At 55.0% G+C, this 18,843-nt stretch overlaps 9 protein-coding genes across 9 annotated transcripts; 4 read left to right on the forward strand and 5 right to left on the reverse strand.

The window, feature by feature from the left end:
* Positions 1–357: 357 nt before the first annotated feature.
* M409DRAFT_69131 (uncharacterized protein) lies at positions 358–1,510 on the forward strand (the record flags this gene model as incomplete). Its single annotated transcript, XM_033818147.1, has 3 exons — positions 358–413; positions 656–851; positions 1,037–1,510. 3 exons carry the CDS (start codon positions 358–360, stop codon positions 1,508–1,510), a joined length of 726 nt encoding a protein of 241 aa, XP_033663462.1.
* A 212-nt stretch (positions 1,511–1,722) lies between these two features.
* On the reverse strand, positions 1,723–2,692 carry M409DRAFT_27196 (uncharacterized protein; the record flags this gene model as incomplete). The annotated part of the gene is made up of 2 exons (XM_033808465.1): positions 1,723–2,371; positions 2,427–2,692. 2 exons carry the CDS (start codon positions 2,690–2,692, stop codon positions 1,723–1,725), a joined length of 915 nt encoding a protein of 304 aa, XP_033663463.1.
* A 258-nt stretch (positions 2,693–2,950) lies between these two features.
* M409DRAFT_27197 (uncharacterized protein) lies at positions 2,951–4,079 on the reverse strand (the record flags this gene model as incomplete). Its single annotated transcript, XM_033808466.1, has 2 exons — positions 2,951–3,620; positions 3,673–4,079. 2 exons carry the CDS (start codon positions 4,077–4,079, stop codon positions 2,951–2,953), a joined length of 1,077 nt encoding a protein of 358 aa, XP_033663464.1.
* Positions 4,080–4,436: 357 nt separating this feature from the next.
* M409DRAFT_27198 (uncharacterized protein) lies at positions 4,437–5,178 on the forward strand (the record flags this gene model as incomplete). Its single annotated transcript, XM_033808467.1, has 2 exons — positions 4,437–4,701; positions 4,760–5,178. The coding sequence occupies 2 exons, from the start codon at positions 4,437–4,439 to the stop codon at positions 5,176–5,178; spliced, it is 684 nt and encodes a 227-aa protein (XP_033663465.1).
* A 912-nt stretch (positions 5,179–6,090) lies between these two features.
* M409DRAFT_69132 (uncharacterized protein) lies at positions 6,091–7,421 on the forward strand (the record flags this gene model as incomplete). Its single annotated transcript, XM_033818148.1, has 3 exons — positions 6,091–6,229; positions 6,287–6,438; positions 6,654–7,421. The coding sequence occupies 3 exons, from the start codon at positions 6,091–6,093 to the stop codon at positions 7,419–7,421; spliced, it is 1,059 nt and encodes a 352-aa protein (XP_033663466.1).
* A 235-nt stretch (positions 7,422–7,656) lies between these two features.
* On the reverse strand, positions 7,657–10,236 carry M409DRAFT_27200 (uncharacterized protein; the record flags this gene model as incomplete). Its single annotated transcript, XM_033808468.1, has 4 exons — positions 7,657–7,697; positions 7,755–8,285; positions 8,348–8,684; positions 8,740–10,236. 4 exons carry the CDS (start codon positions 10,234–10,236, stop codon positions 7,657–7,659), a joined length of 2,406 nt encoding a protein of 801 aa, XP_033663467.1.
* A 2,198-nt stretch (positions 10,237–12,434) lies between these two features.
* M409DRAFT_27201 (uncharacterized protein) lies at positions 12,435–15,029 on the forward strand (the record flags this gene model as incomplete). Its single annotated transcript, XM_033808469.1, has 1 exon — positions 12,435–15,029. The coding sequence occupies one exon, from the start codon at positions 12,435–12,437 to the stop codon at positions 15,027–15,029; it is 2,595 nt and encodes an 864-aa protein (XP_033663468.1).
* A 571-nt stretch (positions 15,030–15,600) lies between these two features.
* Positions 15,601–17,622, reverse strand: M409DRAFT_58317 (uncharacterized protein; the record flags this gene model as incomplete). Its single annotated transcript, XM_033813876.1, has 1 exon — positions 15,601–17,622. One exon carries the CDS (start codon positions 17,620–17,622, stop codon positions 15,601–15,603), a length of 2,022 nt encoding a protein of 673 aa, XP_033663469.1.
* Positions 17,623–18,261: 639 nt separating this feature from the next.
* On the reverse strand, positions 18,262–18,648 carry M409DRAFT_58318 (uncharacterized protein; the record flags this gene model as incomplete). Its single annotated transcript, XM_033813877.1, has 1 exon — positions 18,262–18,648. The coding sequence occupies one exon, from the start codon at positions 18,646–18,648 to the stop codon at positions 18,262–18,264; it is 387 nt and encodes a 128-aa protein (XP_033663470.1).
* Positions 18,649–18,843: the final 195 nt, after the last annotated feature.

Genomic DNA, 18,843 nt, shown 5'->3' on the forward strand with positions numbered 1-18,843 from the left:
CATAATTTTTCGACTCTAGTGGGCTGCAAGCTCTGCTTTCTGCTCTGCTCTCTCTTTGCTTGCATCAACCTCATCTTCACCCACATCAACATCCCCCATCGCACCTGCCACGGTATAACTTGCTCTTTCCGCCTGGCAGTGGGAGGAAGCAACGACATGTCTGGGAAGGCGCCGTCGCGTTGAGTTCAGAAATGGTACGTCACGATATCTTCACGTCTCCACCACCACGCCATGGCTCGCGAATACCTCGAGGCGCGCATCCGAGCGCTGGACCACCAGCTGGCCGACTTCGAGCGGTACCAAATCGAGACGGCTAACATGTATATCCAGACCCCGGCCGCTGCCTCGCTCAGAAACATGCGCCTCACCCAGGACTTTGACCGGAAGGTGGAAGACATGAAGCCCAGCAAGAGGTACGCCGGTTCCTTCTCTCCCAGCCCGTCCGTCCTCCACATGATGCTTCACACACAAGTTGGGAATCTCTCCTAGACACACTGCGGAGAACACACATTTTACTTGTATCTCTGAACATGGACGACGACTTCGACGAAATGGTCTTCAGCCTGATGCCGCCCGCTATCGCCGCTTTGGAGCGGCAGCGGGTCAAATGGCAAAGATATCTGGAGAAGCTCCCGACTGACTGGTCGTGGTACAGCGACATCAACTGGGTCATCATGGACTATCTCGTCTCCGAAGGCTACCCCGGCGCCGCCGAGAAGTTTGCGCAAGAGACCAACATCTGCAACCCCACCGACATGGGCGACATCCGAGACCGCGTGCAGATCCGCAAAGCTATCCACGACGGCAAGGTCGACGAAGCTGTCGAGATGATCAACGAGCTGGATCCTGAGGTATGCTACATCTCCCCTTCCACCCCTCTGTTATGATGATTTTCAGTTTCATGCACCACGCATATCCGTCCTTCGGGGCGTTGATGATACACAACTACACTTCAGTCCTCAGTCTGACCGCAACCCTCACCACCTCATCTTTACTGCCCTCCGCAAGTGGATCGTCACTGACTCGCCGTCCACAGATCCTCGACACCGACCACCTCCTCCACTTCAACCTCCTCCAGCTCCAACTCATCGAGATCATCCGCGGCATCCTCGACAAACCGGGCACTATCCAGTCCAGCGAGTTCCGCCCCGCCCTCCAATTCGCCACCGAGCAGCTCGCCCCTCGAGCACCCACCGACCAGAAGTACCAACAAGCGCTGGAACGCACCATGGCACTGATGATATTCCCACCAGAGAAGATGACACCAGAATTCAAAGAGCTGCTGGACCTCAAGCTGCGCGAGACAGTAGCGAACAGCGTGAACAGGGCCATACTGGAGAGTAGGGGCCAGAGGTCGGAGGCCAAGATACGACAGCTCGTCCGCGCGAGGGCGTGGGCGGAGGACCAGGCTAATGAAGCTAAGATCGAGTTGCCTAACCATATTGCTGTCGGGCTGGATGCCCCAAGGAGGTCGTCGATGGCAGGAGTGGAGGCTACCGCAGTGCCATGATTACGACTTGATATGTATTGATGATTGGATTAGCGTTGGCGCTGGTGGTGTTTTACATCCGCTGGATTGGATTTCATGAGCTACGAACTGCTTTGGTATGGACCAGAGCCCATTCGCCTTTCCACATGTTGTCCTGCTGTTGTCTTCTCAGGTTCTGTTTTCAAAGTGTGTGACGAGTTTTCGCCATCGGCTGGTCCTTGCCGTCTCTCGATTCATACCAACGTCCACGCAGAGCTTGCGGTCTTCGACTTCCTTCCCTCTCTCGCCGTCTTCCTGGCGCTCGTCGCCTTGGTCACCTTGTTCGCATTTCCTCCGACTTTCTTTGCCGTTGCCGTCTGCTTCTTCCGCTCCTTCTTTGCATCAACCTCCTTCTGAGCCTCGTCACTGCGCGGAAAGCGATGCGAGAGGTTGTGATCACTGTCCAGTAGGCGATTGTAGTACTTGCAGCCAACCGCATGCGCTATTTGCCCGAGAGCGTACGCACTGCCTTCGCCCACCCAGCTGACCAGGCAATGACCGCAGAACCGATGACCGCACCCGCCAATCATTCCGTCTCCTACGCACTGGGTATATCCGCATCCCTTCGCGACCTTGCAAGTGACTCGGCATTGTGGACACATGAGGAACTTCGCAGACGTGGCGGCTTCAGCTGGATCGGCACGGACAGCGGCTTGGACTTCCTCGCATGTCTTCTCTGGATGCTCTGGACGATCACAATCGACGCAAGTCTGGAAGTTGCACTTGTTGCATGTGAACACCCGGCCGTCTTTCTCGCGATCGAATGGCTGAGCGATGGTATCGGTCCCCTGGCAACGATTCTGGCACTTGAACTCGTTGACTGTGGTCTTCTTCTTGAAGTACCTGTACTACAGGTCAGTGCCAGCGACAGCCACAATAACTTCGAACCATCACCTACCTGGCCAAAGTGTCGCCATGAGCTCCCAGCTTCTTCATCTCAGCCGGTCCAAAATCCGTCGGACAGAACATGCACCGGATCTCATACCACGGCACAGTCTCGACCTGAGACGCGAACCAATGCTCCCAGCATTCTCTACAGCATCGGTTGACCTGCTTCTCGGCGTCGTAGCAGGCGTGGCTGTCGAGAGGCTTGGCGAGGTTGGTGTCTTCGTCGTCGCAGATGTGGCAATCTGGAGGCTTTGAGGAGGTCTTGGTGTTTGCCATTGTTGGTGTTTGTTCTGGAGGAATTTGGATGTGAGGGAAGAGGAGAGGACGTCTTAAGCAGTGGAAGGGGAGTTTGAAGTGAAGAGGAAGTGATGGCAAAAGGGGGACGATTGCACGTGACTGACATTGGCATGTGAAGTGGCACATGTGAGTGAGAGCTTTTCGTCGATGCTTGTGAACGGCTGCTGACAATACTGAATTATGTCTACCTCATCTACGGCACCTCACTCAATGTCTCCCAAGATGCAGACCATTCGACTAAGAGCCTCTTCCCATCACCTCTGGCTTTGACTCTCCTGCTGAACTCGAGATCTCGGTCGCTTTCTCGACGCCTCTCTTCGAGATTCCAGGCGCAGCAGTGCCTCCCCCGCCGACTTGGCCTGTCTTCCTCGCTTTCGGGTCCTGCTTCACATACCTCTTATCTTCCTCCGCCCGGTGATGGTGTGGACACGTACTCGCGTGAGCGGCATTGCCCACAAGAGGAACAACGGTGCCGGATCCCAAATACTTCGCTCCACAACCCACTCGAATGCAGAAGTGCATGCTACAGACGGTGCAGTGCATGATATGGCAATCTTCCGCTCGGACGATGAGGATCCCGCAGCCTGGACACGGCGTTGGGAGTTTGTCTTGCTTCGCGAACTCGGACTTGGACATGCCGGTTGCGTCGATGGCGCTGATGCGGAGGGAGGCTGCTGTTGCGGCTTCTTCATCGCCGTGTTCGGCGAGCAGACGAGCTTGGTACTGCCGGCACGTCTCGCCGGCGTGCTCGGGCGCGCTGCAGAACGTGCAGTCTTGAGCCGAGCAAGCGACGCAGGCGAAGACCCTCTCCTGGCTCTCGTGGACCTGGAACGATTTGCACGATCCCCGACTACACCCCCTCTCGTCGTTATCGAGCATCTGTACCGTCTTGCACCGATACTCATAACTTCATCACAGATTAGACACCGGACAAGACTCAAGACCACCACGAAACTCACTGAGCAATATCCCTCTGATTCCCATTTAACATCTTGATCACCTGCTTCTTCTCCAACACCTCCTCACACTCGAAGCATCTTATCGGAGTGGTGGGATCTTCGATTCCTCGGGTTTTGATCACTTTCGTCCAGCAGAAGTTGCAGGTTTTGTTGCAGCGTTCGTGGGGACAGCTTGCGAACTTTTTGAATTGGCTCGTGGGGACGGGGTCCCAGCAGACGGCGCAAGTTTGTTTGGGGAGGGTGCGTTTGGGGGGTGGTGTTGGGGTCTCGATGGATTGCTGCTCAGCGCTGAGCGCTTTGTGAGGGGACTCATGGGGTGTTGCTTCGAGGCATGGCTGCTTGGCATTCGGCGAGTCCAGCTCAGCGTCTGCTTCTCGCTTGAGGGAAAGGGGTGGCATGTCCATCATGATGGTGTTGAGTGATCTGATCGAAGTTGTTGTTCTTGGAAGTGGAAGGTGTTGCAAGAGCAGCGAGAGAGTGAGAGGAGAGTGTGGGCATTGACGAGAGCGTACAGGGCCATGTGAGCAGACTCGCTCTTGCAGGTGATTTCACATGCTCTCTCCGCAAAGTCTTGTGGCCTCACTGTGCACCTGACAGGATTGTGCGCCGGCCTTAAAAGAAACCTCATTGTGCTCCTGATATGGCAGCGCATCAACCTCAAAAGGTGCTTCACTGCTGCTCTGTGACCCTCTTCGTTACAACAACACCCCCCGAGACATCGACAACACCAACGTTCCAAGACAACCCCATCGAAAGAGTCTATCATGGCTAGTCTGCGCAGCGAGCCGCTCTTCGTCCAAGATGACGAGTTCGACGACGACGACGACGATCTGAGATCAAGGAGGTCGACTATGCCGCCCAGAGGCGGGACAGCCATCGAAGCCATTGATGTCACTGAAGACGACGATGATGTTCAGGAGATCCCAGCGACGCAGGCGACCGCTGCTCCCACCCAACCTCAGCAGCCTCCAGTACAGACACCACAGCAGGAACCTATCAATCTCGAAGCAGATGAAGGTCCACAACGCGGTCAGTGTCAGCAACCTGATGGCCCCATCATATTACTATACGCTGACATTGAATCTAGAACGCTACTACCTCCCCATCTTCAAGAAATCGCACTACAAAGACGAAGTCTTCAACCGCCTGCGCAAGACATACGCCGCAATCTTCAGACGTCAGGCAGGTCTCGCCATGCCCAACAGCCGGCTCAAACAACGCCTCGAAGACATCGCCGGAACAGTGCCCTCCAAGCTAATCGGTTACGTTATCGACAGAGACGCTAAAGCGTGGGTGCAGGAGCTCAGAAACCAGAAGAGAGCTCTGCATGGCGAGCTGCAGCAGTTGGAGACCTTCCGGGAGGCATTGCAGCGGCCGGCGTACCAGACAGCTTTGGGGAGGGCTGTGGTTAGGGACGTGCAGGCCAAGGTGGATAAGATTGAGGAGGATTTGAAGTTGAGGGAGAATTTGGTGGAGGAGATGAAGATCTTTGCGAAGATGAATTGATGAGAGAAAGGTATGGGATTGATGGGGAGGAAGGGGATGTTTTGTTTCATGCGATCATGTTTCATTCCATGAGGCTGATGGCTGTGCCCAAGGGGCAGCAGAGAAGAGATCTTGCATATCTCGAGGAGCGCAAAACAGTAGCATAAGAGCGTGGATAGAGATCATTGGGAAGCATACTCAGAGCACATCAAGCATCCAAGGACATCAACCGGAAAGGCCACTTCCAAGTAGCCGTCTTCCTTAGTACAGCCTTGGCGGATCAGAAGCAGAAATGCCTCAATCAAAGTGAATCCGAACGGTCCTTGTTCAGCAGGCGAGGTCCGATATATCGCTCACTCACGCGGTCACGCGAGCAGTCCGTTCAAAGTGAAACCAACAACGTCTTGGCGCTGCCGAGATCCGGGAGTTGATGGAAGGATGAAACGGTGCCGGAGGGGAGGAATTGCTTGTTGCTCTTCTCTCCTTCATCATCACAGAAGTATATATTAGGGCGATTGCTGTATATTGATTGTTGTCGGCACATCGGAAGCGCATGAACGGCGGACTACCCCATCTTGTTTCCCGGCTGTGGGTGGATGTGGAGAAAAATAGGCGGGCGGAGGAGAGGAGAAGTTCAAATCACGGGATGATGATGGAGAGAACAGGAACGAGCTCCACTTGCCCTGCTGCAAGCAATCATCGATGCGCCCTCGGTCTTGGGGCAGTGATCCGCGCTGGACCTCATTAGCCGCACGCACGACGACCAGCTCGTCGTGTGCTACGATTGAATTTCCCGTTCTCTCTCTTCGCTACCTCTTCTATACCACAATCTCCTCCTCACTGTCTGTACGATTCCTTCAGCTTGTCATGTTTCGGTAGAGAAGGAACACGCCCAGCTCTTCTTCCCATAGTACACACTCCTCCCCACGCAAGATGAGGGCCTCAAGCATACCAGCCTCCTCGCTGAGGCAATCTCTCAGATCCGCCGTCGCCGGTCCTACGAGTCGAAGAACGTTTGCGACGCAGAGCAGATTACAGGCGAGCTATGGCTTCATTGGACTCGGCAGGATGGGTACGCCATTGCATCTTCAAGTGGTATGGACGAGGCTGACCAAAGTAAACAAAACAGGCTATCCCATGGCCAAGAACCTCCGCACCAAGATCCCCTCCTCTGACACCATGTTCATCCACGACGTCAATCCTACTATTTGCGAGAAGTTCGCGTCGGAGCACAAAGGCGTGACGGTCGTGGAGGATGTAAGAGCGATTGCCGAGAATGTGGTACGTGTGAAGAGCATTGTTTTCCTTGATGTATACCGCAACATGATGAGCACCAATATATCCTTATAACGTTTCTGATCTAAGTTGACGGCTCGTTGAGCTGTTCAGTCTGATTACACAACTTCAAAAGCCAATCCTCTGAAAATGACATACCCCATCCTATACCACAGGCGAAGACAGCTTCACAATGGCACTGCTGACAGGTGAGATCTTAGGAAACAATCCTTACTGTCCTCCCCGAACCGCACCACGTTCAAAACGTCTTCCAGCAAATGCTCCGCCCACCAACCCTCCTCACCGACGCTCCCATCAAGCAAGAACGCCTCTTCATCGACTGCTCCACCATTGACGTTCGCTCCTCAGCCGAAGTCGCCGAGGCCACTCACTCCACCGGCCAAGGCAAGTTCATCGACGCGCCCATGTCTGGTGGTGTAGTAGGCGCCTCGAACGGCACCTTAACCTTCATGATGGGCGCCCCACCCGAGCTCGTCGACCGCGCCAACGCCATATTAAGCCTCATGGGCAAAAGAGTCGTCCATCTCGGAGCTCAAACGAGCGGATTGAAGGGCAAGTTGGCAAACAACTATCTCCTCGCCCTCACCAACATCGCCACGTGCGAAGCCATGAACATGGGCGTCACCTGGGGCCTGGACGCCAAAGCCCTCGCCGACATGATCAACACGGCGACAGGGAAATGCTGGCCCTCGGAAGTCAATAACCCCGTCCCTGGCGTCGTCCCCACCGCACCCGCGAGCAACGGCTACGAGGGCGGGTTTGGTACCGAGTTGATGTTGAAGGATTTGAAGCTCGCGATGCAGGCGGCCGCTGAGCAGGGGATTATTCCCGAACTGGGCATCCACGCCAAGGATATCTATCAGGCGGTGGAGAATGATGCGGAGTTGAAGGGGAGGGATTTTAGTGTGGTTTATAGGTATTTTGGGGGCAAGAATACGGATAAGTTGAAGGGGTTGAATGGGCAGTAGAGGGGAAGTGGAGGGGAGTGGTGAAGGGGGGAGGATGGATGAATGGTGGGAAGTGGGGGATACGATGTTTATAGGGCGATGGATTCGTCTTTGGGAGAGCCGGAAAGGCTCCCTTTCTATTGTTGTGCGTTGAGCTAGATCTTGCGCGGTGAATGATATCAATGCCTATGAATTGCATAGACCACGCTCTTCACAAGGATGTTGGGTCCATCCTCATACCACGGACTATCGAGTCTCAAACGATACTATCCGAGTCGAAATAAGGATCATTCGGATCTATCATGCAACATCAGCATCACCTCACTCTCAAAGAAGAAATCGAACATCACTCACCAAAAGGAAACTTCCTTATCACCACATCCCCAGTATACCCCCACAACTCCGCCTCCAACTCCCTCCCCTCCGCCCCCAAATCCACCTGACAACCCGGCACCCCCTGCCCAAACGTCTCCACCTCACTCACATCCCCTCCACCATAATCAACCCTCACCATCCCCCTCGTCCTCCGACTCACATCCCCCTCCTCAAAATAATTCAACGGCATGAAATGCACACTACTCTGCGCCGTCGTAAACACCGTATTCGGCAGATCCTGCGTCGACGGCACGTGGTGCATCCCCAGGTTGAACCACAGCACGAGGTCTTCTTGGATTAAGCTTTCGTTGTTGAAGAATTTGGAAAAGTCGATGGGCGGGGAGTGGATGTCTTGGTTGTTGTAGGGGTGTGCGGAGCGCGGTTCGGTGTCGTGGTGTTGGGTGAGGGAGAGGTCGTGGGTGGCCCAGTTTATTGTGTTGCGTAGGTTGGAGGAGTTGAGGACGGTGAGGTGGATTGTGGGGCTGGAGGGGAGGATGCGGTAGCCTTTGTCTGTTGGGGGGTTGTTAGGAGATGGGTTTGATGGGGTTTGGATTGGGGAGTTGTGGACGTACATTCACCAAACTTGTTCACGGCAGCGGTGTTGAGGATGGTGTATTGCGTGGCTCCATTGGCATCCCAGAAGAGCTGCGATTCATCTTCATTCTCAACAAACCTCCGCTGCAGTTTCATCGTGTTGCGCGGTTTCTCGCTCCACACATACGATTCCGTCACGGGGACGTTGGCCGTCAGTTGCATCGTGTTGGCTGTCCCGTAGATGTCGAAGTCGGCTTTGAAATTCAGCACGTGGTCGTGCATGCTTCCTGACAAGGAGTCGTGGATGTGGTAGCCGTAGTCTTGGTTGTGCGCGTAGAAGGCGGATTGGATGTAGCCTGAGGCGCGGACTTCGACCTAGAAAAGAACGTGTCAGTCGTTGCCGTGGGTGTACATTGGCTAGATGACTTACTTTTATACTCCCATCCATGTAGAAGTAGTAACTGAACATGTAATCGTAATTCCCCACCGTCGACACCGACCGCACGGTGAAGAAGACATTCTTCGTATTCGAGACGTATGAGCCCGTCGAGTGGCGCTGCATGGGGTACTCGGCGTCGTACTCGAACAAGCAAATCGAATTGATGTGCGTGTGCGTCGTCTCCTCGGTATAGAAGGACGTATTCATATACGAAGCGTACGCAGGACAGTCATACCCCGGCACGAGCTGGAAGGCGTAGGGTCCGAAGCCGTAGTAGGAGTCCAAGTATCCGACTCCGGATTGTACGGGGTCGTTGCCGGCGTAGTGCGCGAGGGCTTCTTGGAGACCGAGTTCGTACAGGATTCGTTGGCCTCTGTAGCGGATGTCGAAGAGGGCGAGGCCGCGGTCGCGACTGAAGCCTGCGTAGAAGGTCCAGTCCATCCAGGAGACGTATTTGGCTTCTTGGTCGATGGTGTAGCGCGAGCCGCCGGGGGCGGTCATGACGGGTGGTGAGGCGTCGTCTAGAGGGAGGGGGTCGCCTCTGCGGTCTGTCCTCGCCCAATCGCCTTCGACGTTGGGTGGGAGTTGGACGAAGCCTGGGGTGTAGAAGGCTTCGCGGAATGCGGCGGTGGTTGGGTAGAAGATGTCGTTGTAGAGCCAGCCTTCGAAGGACCATTTCGAGGGATCGCGGCCGTTTACGTCGACTTTGAGGAAGAGGCCTAGGGGGAGGAGGGTCTCGGCGTCAAATTCGTCGGTGGCTTTGTTCCAGAAGGTCAGCCAGTTGATGAGTTTGCCGTCGTCTTGCCAGAGGGGATCGATGCCCCATACGTCAAGGGTGTCGTTGTCTTGGCCTTTGGCGAACCCTCCCCACAGGTTCATGGTGATGTCTTCGATGGAGCTGGTGATGTTCATGATGAAGGCGTCCATGCTGTCGTAGTCTGCATCGAGATTCCGTACGCTTCCTCCCGTCTTTCGCGTGTATGGGTATTCGAGAGGTTGCCATGTTGTGGTGCCGTTTTGGATGGGGAGAGGACCGACCAGGATGTCTGAGTATGTTGGCTCGAGGGTTGCTCGGATGTCTAGTACGACATGGGCGTATCGAGCTGGTGGTGTGCTGCCATTGTCGATGTATGCCAGTGCGTCGCTCTTGTTAGGCTGGTTGAGCTCGACTAGGAGGACTCTGTTATCCCACTCGCCGGCCTTGTCGGAGACTGTGAGGTTGAGGTCTGGTTGGTGAAAGAGCCAGTTGGTGACGCTGGCAGCTTCATCGTCTGTCAAGCCGACCCAGATGTTACTTTTGGGTGCTTGGGCAGTCACAGGATCGGTCTGGACGCAGGTGGTGGTATTCAAATATCTCTTGGTATTGATGTGGGAACTCTTCATGAGTCTTGTACGAGCTGCATTCACCCATGGTGCTTTGGGTTTGGGGGAGGCATTGCAGACGCAAGACAAGAGGGAGAGAAGTACAGCAGATTCGAAGAGCTTCATCGTTACAAACTGAAGATGGACTTACCTACATCTGGCTCGGGCGAGGCTTCTTTTCAATCTTTCGTACTTGACGCCATGGCTGAATGCGAGTTCTCATCGCCTAAGCTAGGCCAACATTCTTCGCAAACAGCTCCCTCAAACGACTATCTTATCTACCACGTGTGGAGGAAGATCTTGGGGGTAAGAGGCGCTTCGCTTTGAAGGGTATAGATGGGAGTGTCGTACCTGGCGCTAGAGCTCGATGCCGCTGCGTGGCACAGGTGCTGTGGTGTACAAGCAGGTGTGGTTCGGGAGTGATGCCTCGATTGGGGGCGATTGTGTTTCTTATCGCTGCGAGGCTGCTATAGAGGCAGCTGGGGAAGCTACCTAGCGTGGAGTGCCTTCGTACAGAAGTACGGGGCGTGAGAGATAGGCGTGTAACAATTGCGAATGCGGTGGCCGTGGAGGCATACACTTCCCATACCACGGAGTCCACGCGCTGCGGCGGCGAGGATGGCCTATCTTGCATATGTTAGCGGAAGGTAAACAAATATAGGCGAACCTCCAGCCTTTGGAAGCTGTTCATTATTGTTGAAGGGTGAATGTCTTAACAAGCGGTCAAGATGGAAGCACGACTCTTGATGCAGGGTTCTGCTAGACTTTCACAACAAGTCTCATCTTTCAGAGGTGATGTTTCGAGACTCGGCAGATGCAGTGCCATGACTTGTGTGACTCTCGTACAGGCAACAGCTACAGCGTCCGAAAGAAAGATCCTACTCGGTGGATGAGAAGATGCCTTTGTCTCGAAGATGTCTTCGTCTCTTCAGAACGTGAAAGACGAATGATGGTCGTGTTGATGTCGCTGACAGAATGCGAGGTTTGGTCGTCGTCGGTCCAGGTGGGCGGCAGGACGGAAAGACGGCTGGGCATGGGGGAAGAGAGTTGAGGCGGCTCAAAGACTCGTCAGCCACGACGGCCACGACCCGAAAGGCAATTTGATCATGTTTCGATCTGTCCGTCGACTCCAGCTGGTGAGGAGCTGCAGTTGAAATGAAACAATTCACGACGGTTGTTGTTGTCCATGGGTCGAATGTGATGAGGCTCAAGCAAGGGGAAGTTGGAGGGAGAAAGGAAGGGCTGGCCAGACGGATCGGGAAGTTGTTAGCTCCAGAGCATGGCCTGCACGCTTCATCCCCGGAGCCAATTGCGAGGCATCGGAAGCAGGATGGGGGGGTGTGTTTGGTAGGTCGCGTGGTGGAGGTGCAGGAGGAGTGCAGTGCGCAGGTACAAGAACCCGTGCGACTCGAATGAACCACACACTGAGGGACATGCTCTTTCTCGTGGATTGTGATTGATATTGATGTTCGTGTCGGAGCATTTTGTAAACGTTGACAGCCGCCGTTCACGATCCCCTGCGAGCCGGTGTCGGGAAACCCTGGGCGTGGATGAGCGGAAGGTTTGGAAGCGAGCAGGCTCGTCGAACGCCACACATGCATGCAGCCATTCAATAGTGACATGCCGCCAACCAATTGTTGATGGAAGCCGTGTGCAGTGCGTGCGTGTGTCATGGAACACGGCTGCCATGTTTCGGCAGTGGTCTGCATGCTGTATCGCCGCTGCAAGCCATCGAATAGCGAAGGCATTAATGAAAAGCATCAATCGATCAGATCCTGGGCAGAATCTCGAACCGCAGAGACGGCGACGATCACGAGGCGGCCCAGTTTAGTCGTCACGCTTCACCCACCCAATCCTCACCACTGGCCTCGCTTGTTGGTGTTGGTGAGAGGAATTGCTTCGTTTTTCTCACTCTTCTTCCTCCCTCTTCTCACCTACACTTCTAGCACTGCTGTATTACTCCTTGCTTGGTCAATTTCCTCATCAAATCCAATCAATCCGCCCTTCGCGTCGCTCATTTCCAGCCTCTCCGCCCGCGCTGCCTCCCATTTCACCACGGGCCAATCCAACGCGCAGACCGACCGTTCGAGATCGCCGTTGCTAGCCTGACGCCCATTGCCAACCGTTCGCCGCTGAGTGCGCCATGGCCGTTTGGTAGAGCCACACTCAATTCAGCACACCCTCCCTCAACAACGCCACCGCGTCGCCGTCGACATCTCGGTGCGACTGAAAACTCGACACCCACCAGCATCAGCAGCAAGGAATCGACTGAGGGATGCGCGATACGAGGCTGTCCTTCAATCCCTCGCTGCTCGCCGTGAACCATGGCCATCTGGCCCTTTAAGCGGCGGAGACGGCCCAGTCAACCCGGCGACACAGCCTCGCGCGCATTGCTCTCCGAAAAGGCGAAACCTGCGACCGCGTCACCACCCGTCGCACCTGCTCCGCCCGTCCAGCGCCGTGGCAGTCGGCGCACGCAACGTCGCGCGTCGCAGCAAGGCCAGGCCATCCCCGCGACCAGCACAGTCGAGACCGGCAAGAAACAGAACGACCCCACTGACAAGGAGAACATCCCGAACGTACCCCTTCGCAGCCATGAAAGCCGGGAAGATATCACCGCGTTGCCCATCACGCAGAGACTCGAGCAGAGTCCTCACCTCCGACCCGTCGACCTCGAGCGACCGAGTATCCCGTACAACTTCCGACCCCATTCAATGTCCCAGACCAGCGTTCAGCGACAGGAGGCGACTGTGAAGCCTCAACGACCGCATACCCTCCATTCGAAGAGAAGCACCACCGACTACAGCACCCCACCGAGAAGAACGTCCAGCAAACAGTCTCGTCGAAGAGATGATCATATACGAGAAGAGGAGATTCGCGCAATGTCAAAGCCAATTCCCATTCCCAAACGACCTGGCGATGGTCCGTTGAGGCGGGATAGCAAGAAGATGCGGGGAGCGACAAGAGACAGTGAGGTGTCGTTGCCTCCAGAGGGATCGATACATTCGGCCATGTCTGGCGTGATGGAGCAGCGTGGGTGGGAGATTGGCAGCTTTGCTGTGCTCAGTCCTCGTCCGCATGTTCGTCTGTCGGGTACGCCGCAGTATGTGTCGAGCAGCCTCCCTCCCAGCACGTCTGGTATTCTGTACCGGATTGACTCGACAAGAGCGAAGGAAAAGGATAAAGCTCCAGCGACAAGAGATTCTGCCCGAAAACGTAGGACCGTCGGGCAGGAAGCAGATGAGTTGGATGCGAGTGATATCAGAACGATCATGGAGCGAGATGCGAAGAGGAGAGAGAAGAAACAGCAGGGCAGGATGGAGAAGTTGGAGAGGAAATTGAGGAGTAGAGAAGGTCGCAACCGAGGGGATAGCGATCTGAGGCGTGAGGAGATGAAGCGGGAGGGTGGGACTGTGGCAGAGCAGATTCAAGCTCGTGGAGCCATCAGTCCGCCGACTGCTGTTCATCCTGCGTTGCGCAATATACCTGCCGAAGAAGAAGAAGAAGCAGTTGGTCTTGGGATTGGAAAAGCGCCACCACCTGTCGAGCCCATGGACGTTGAACGACAGCGTGCACCAGAGGCCGCGACGAATACCGTTACACCGCAGAATCCCTTCACAGATGCCGCTCAGATACCCGCAGCCACTCCACGTACTGAACGACCGGCAAATGCGTCTGGCACATCGTTACCCATGGAAACTCCAATGGAGGAGCCGGAAGTACGGACGGCACAGGCAGTGCAGTACTCCTTTGCGAACACGCCACCTCTTTCGCCAATCTATGCCGGACGAGCAACATCCAGCGCCTCGCAACTGGACGCACCCGCTCAACGAAGCATCGCCGAAGCAAGTACACCTCTTCCACGACCGCCTCCGATCGTTCCAGTCGAGCGAAGAAGTTCGGATCCACCAACAGAGAGGCGTGCAGGAGCTTGGGCTTCTCTTTTCAAACGTGGAGGCACAAACCGACGCAAAGATGGAGCTGCATCACCTTCAGAGTTCTCCTTCTCCAACACTTCGCGCGAGTCGATGAGAAATCAGCCACTGCCCGCGCATCTCGTCGACACGCAAGCACATCGTCCACCGAATGCGCGATCTAAATCTGGTACTCCCGTTCGAACTCAGAGCAAGTTTAGAGAGGACTTGCCAGAGATGCCCATTTCACCTCCCGATTCTCGAAATCAATCGCCTGATGTGACTACCAGTGCTGCAGCAATGGCGGCTGCGAGGAGAGCAGGGAGAGCGACGCCACAGCCAGTCGACATACCAGGTAGAATGCGTGAATCCGATCGCAATGACACTCCCGTCAGCCAGACTCGCAGTCCAGGAGGTGCAATCGCCGCATCGCTGGCATCTATCGATTCAGAAGGCGAGTGGCTTGCAGGTGGTCCTACGAAGAGGCAGAGTCAACAGTCTGGCTTGAGTAGATCGCTCAGCAAGAGACAGCAAGAATTCAGCGCCAGCTACGAAGAGCTTGGTGGCGACAAAGATGCCGAGTATTTCAGTCAGAACCGGTCGCGCAAAGTCGGCAGTCCAGCATTGATGGCTGCGAGTCCTGACGAAGAAAGCGAGGAAGACATGCCCATCGATGCCGCTGCTGAAGGTTCAACTGCTCCTCTGAAAGTGCACGAGAGTGTGAGAAGGCGTCCAACGCTCGTCGAGCGCAATCCTCGACTGAAATCCCGCGAGGGCTTGGTGGGTGAATATGCTTCAGCGGAAGTTGTCGACACCCCCGATGGAAGCACGGACGAGGAACCCGATTCGCCTGCACCTCAGCTGGAACGAGCGACGAGTGTGCAGTATGGAAGTCGACACTCGAGGCAGTTTTCTGCGGGCAGTGCCAAGCTGCTGGATGTGCATAACAAGAGGACCTCGACACCGACCCCTGAGCCTGGAGCGTTCCCGCAGGATCCGTCGTGATGTGGATATCACGAGATAATCAACTCTTTTTCATTTGTTCAATACCCTTCGACGATCATCGAAAGATCTTCACACGTACACGCCCCGTTACCTTCACGATCCACACGATCATCACGATACGCTCCTTCGACACCCTTCGACACGAATACAAGAACTCCGTAACTACTGCCCCCGAAGAGCTCCTCGTGGAGCTTTGAACTGTTTTTCATTGCTGTATTGTTGGACTGGAATGGAAAAGGAAGGATCTTCTCCTCGAAAGGGATGGGGATTCAGGATGGGAAATGCGGTGGCTGAGGCCGGCTGCTTTGTGTGTGGGTTTTCTGTCTTGGTTCAGAGAGCTTGATACCCCCCTTTCGTTTTGTTTGTTTGTATGAGTGTTGTGTGAGCGAGGGAGAGGAGAAAGAAAAAGTCCTCAGATGGGAGGGATGGGAGGGGATGACGACGAGTTTGTATAGTGGGATGTGGAATGGGTGTACAGAAAAGGAGAAATCGAAAGAAGTAGTCGTAGTTGTAGTGATGGAACAGAATATCACACACATTGCTGTGCATCTGACGTCTCTAATCTGGTCTATCATACACCGCTCCCCCAAATCTCCCCCCACCCCTCCCTCATCAACTCCAACGGGCCCTTCAACCTCCCCATCCGCGGCGTCCTCCCCTCTCCAGGCTCGGGTAAACAAATCCACTCCCTCACACACCCGGGCACATCGTCTTTACTATGACTAATGACCACCAAGCCCTGCCTCTCATTCAGTCCCATCAACGTGACTTTGCCCAATCTCTGCAGCACGCTCTCGACGGCTTTGATCGTCTCGCCATGCGAGAGGAAAAGCAACGCTTTATCCCGCACGTCTTCGTCCATGCCGCTGAACGCTTCGTCGAGGATTACGAGGTCTGGGGAGTGGACTATGCTTCGCAGGAACAAGACCAGGCGTTGCGAGGAGAAGGGTAACGTGCGGAAGGGGGTGCTGTCCGCCCAGAGCAGATCTGCATCCGAGTGGAAGTTGTCGTCGTGGTAGGTTTGGGCGGCTTCGAGGCGGGTGGTGGATTTGGTTTGGTGGGTTGGTTTGTGGTAGGTTGCTTCGAGGGTTGGGATGAGGTTTTCTGAGTGGCTGGGGTTGAGGTCTGCGGCGAACCATCGCAGGATGGCGTCGACGCGGCGGTCGGCGTCGGCGGTGAGGTGGGGTTTTGCTAGAGGGGCGTCGGACCAGGCAGATTCGATGGCGCGGCGGATGGAGAGGTTCTTGGGGAAGAAGGCATGGATTTCGGGGGAGGAGTGGCCGATTCGGCGTTGGATGTCGAAGAGGGAGATGCCTGGCTCGTTGGAGGACGGGTCTGGGAGGCGCGAGCGGCCGAAATGTTTGATGGGGAGGGCATAGGTTTGCGGGTGGTCGGAGGTTAGGAGGGAGAGGAGGGTCGTTTTGCCGCTGCCGTTGGGGCCGAAGATTCCGGCTCGTTGGCCGCGGTGGAGGGTCCAGTGGAGGCCTGGGGTGGATTGTTCTGGTTGCTGCCAGTCTCCTAGGACGGTTTTGGAGCCGTAGGATACTTTGACCCCGGATAGTTCGACGAGGGGTTCGCCGGGTGGTGAAGGTGGTGAGGTGCGTGGGAAGGCGTCTTTGCTGAGGGTCGTGGTAGTGCTGTGGGGTTGGGAGGCGGCGCGGAGGATCTGATGGGATGTTCGGTTCGAGGTTGAGTTGGTAGATTTCTCGAACAGATTATGTTTAGATCCTTGCTGTAGCACTTGCAAAGTATCATCTGTGACGACTAGATGTGTGATCCAGTCGGGGACGCCGTCTTCAGGTCGCAGGCTTAAGACGAGTCGAGGGGATTGTCGTTCTGCGAGGTCGTATAGCACGGTATCGAGTTTGGAGAGAGTGTTTGGGTCCAATCCCATGTAGGGCCCGTCGAGGAGGAGGACTTCTGGGCGTGCCATCAGAGCTTTGGCTATGCGAGCTCTTCGTGTTTGGCCGTTGCTCAGATTTGCCACTGGCATTGTCAGAAGCGATTGGAGGTCGAGCTTTTGAATGGCTTCATCGAGGATGGCCTTATCACTCTGCGAGAGGACATGTTCCAAGGCATTCAATTCAGTATGACCGGTAAGGTAGTCCATCAAAGAGTAATCGGTCTCCTCTCGCCGACTCTCATATCTCGCGCTGAGATACGCCCCACGAACATTACTTCCTCCAACGCTGCTCCCTCTTTCCGCATCAAACCCCACATATCGGATCGCATGTTGTGGTGACTTTGAGATTTCAGAAAGGGCCGGATATGAGCGGGCGGTAGGTGGGATGCATATGTGCTGTCCGCCTAGGATTTGAAGAAGAGTCGTCCGGGCTAAGGATGATGGAGACAGAATCGCCCAATGCTCTTCTTGACCAGCCAATCTCCCATATGGAACTTTGTCTTTGTACAATCGAAATGACAAGTTCAGAAACAGGGGCGGATTCGATTCCGGTGTATCGTCTGGTGCCGGGTGTCGTCTGTAACAAGTGGCGTCTTCGATATCAATGACCTTGGGGAATCTCTGGCCCGATGTTGGACTGGTATGGATCAGTCGACGCTGGCACTGTGGCGCCGCCCATCGCCTCCACATTTCTTTGGATATGTGTTGTGAAAAGAGCGAATCGAGTCAGGAAGTGTAGTCGAGGTTACTCACCTCAATTGAGTTCAGCCCGGCCCGTCTACCCAATGTTTGTGACGTTCGTGTGGGGTCTCCGCAGTGAATGACACCGAGGTCTTGCGACCTTATCAACAACACCTCACACTTCATCATGTTCTCTCAATTACAGTCTCAAAGGCCGCAAGTAGGATATATCATACAGCTCACAGAAGGTACAGATACTGACTCGCTTAGATTCACACGAACAATCGTCCAAACCCGCTTCACCAGCAACAGACCCGAAATCTCCAAGTCAAGCCTCATACCGAGCAGTCATCCGTACCTAGGAACCAGATAGAAGCCATGCCGCCTTCTAAAACAATACCCGAACCTTTCAGAGTACCCGCTCAGCCGATTCAACCAATATTCAATCCCGCCGTCACGCATCCTGTTTTCATGGGCAACTTTCGCAAGGCACCCTTCCCCCAACCGATGAATGGTAACTTCAGTCCTGTGGCGACTGGATATGTCTTTACAAGAGATCGTATGAATGGGAGCACGAAACTGTAATGGTCAGGAAGTCAGCAGAAGGATGGATGGGACAGGAAGATGAATATACCCGGCTGGCCGACATCACCAGTGGCACAATGTTGCAGTGTCGGACTCTGCATCCGCACCTTGGTGTTCGGCAGTGTCAGGTCCGGAACTTGCGCCTTGCTGATTGGCAGCTTCTTGACCCTGTGGTAGCGTATCGAGAACTGCTTCGCCCATGCGCGTGACGATATTGCGTCGACATGTCTGGCAAGCCGCCGTCAAAAGTCGCTGGATCATCTCTCCGACACATTCCTCGCAAAAGCTTTTCTGGTTGATATTGTGGATCTCATTGGGCTGGCAGACCACAATCCTTCCGTCGTCGTATGGATATCCTCGAGGTCTGGAGGCGACCGCCATGTCGCAACGGAAGAGTGGACCAACCTCGCGATGACCGCAGTCGAGAAGTGTTATGATCGTCCGGCACATTGTGGTGTCTTCTCTGGAGCTGTCCGAGTTTTTGTGGGTTTGTCGCTACGCCAGTGGAGCACTACATATACGACGAGGGATGTTGCAGCAAACAACCGCCAACGAATGGGTCATGCTGTCGACTATACCGCTGACTGGCAGGCATCCACGCGCATCAAGAGCCACCGCAAGCCGAGTCTACGTTCACGGAAAATG

The sequence above is a fragment of the Zasmidium cellare genome (genome assembly GCF_010093935.1).
Source record: "Zasmidium cellare ATCC 36951 unplaced genomic scaffold M409scaffold_35, whole genome shotgun sequence".
Taxonomy (NCBI): Eukaryota; Fungi; Ascomycota; class Dothideomycetes; order Mycosphaerellales; family Mycosphaerellaceae; genus Zasmidium; species Zasmidium cellare.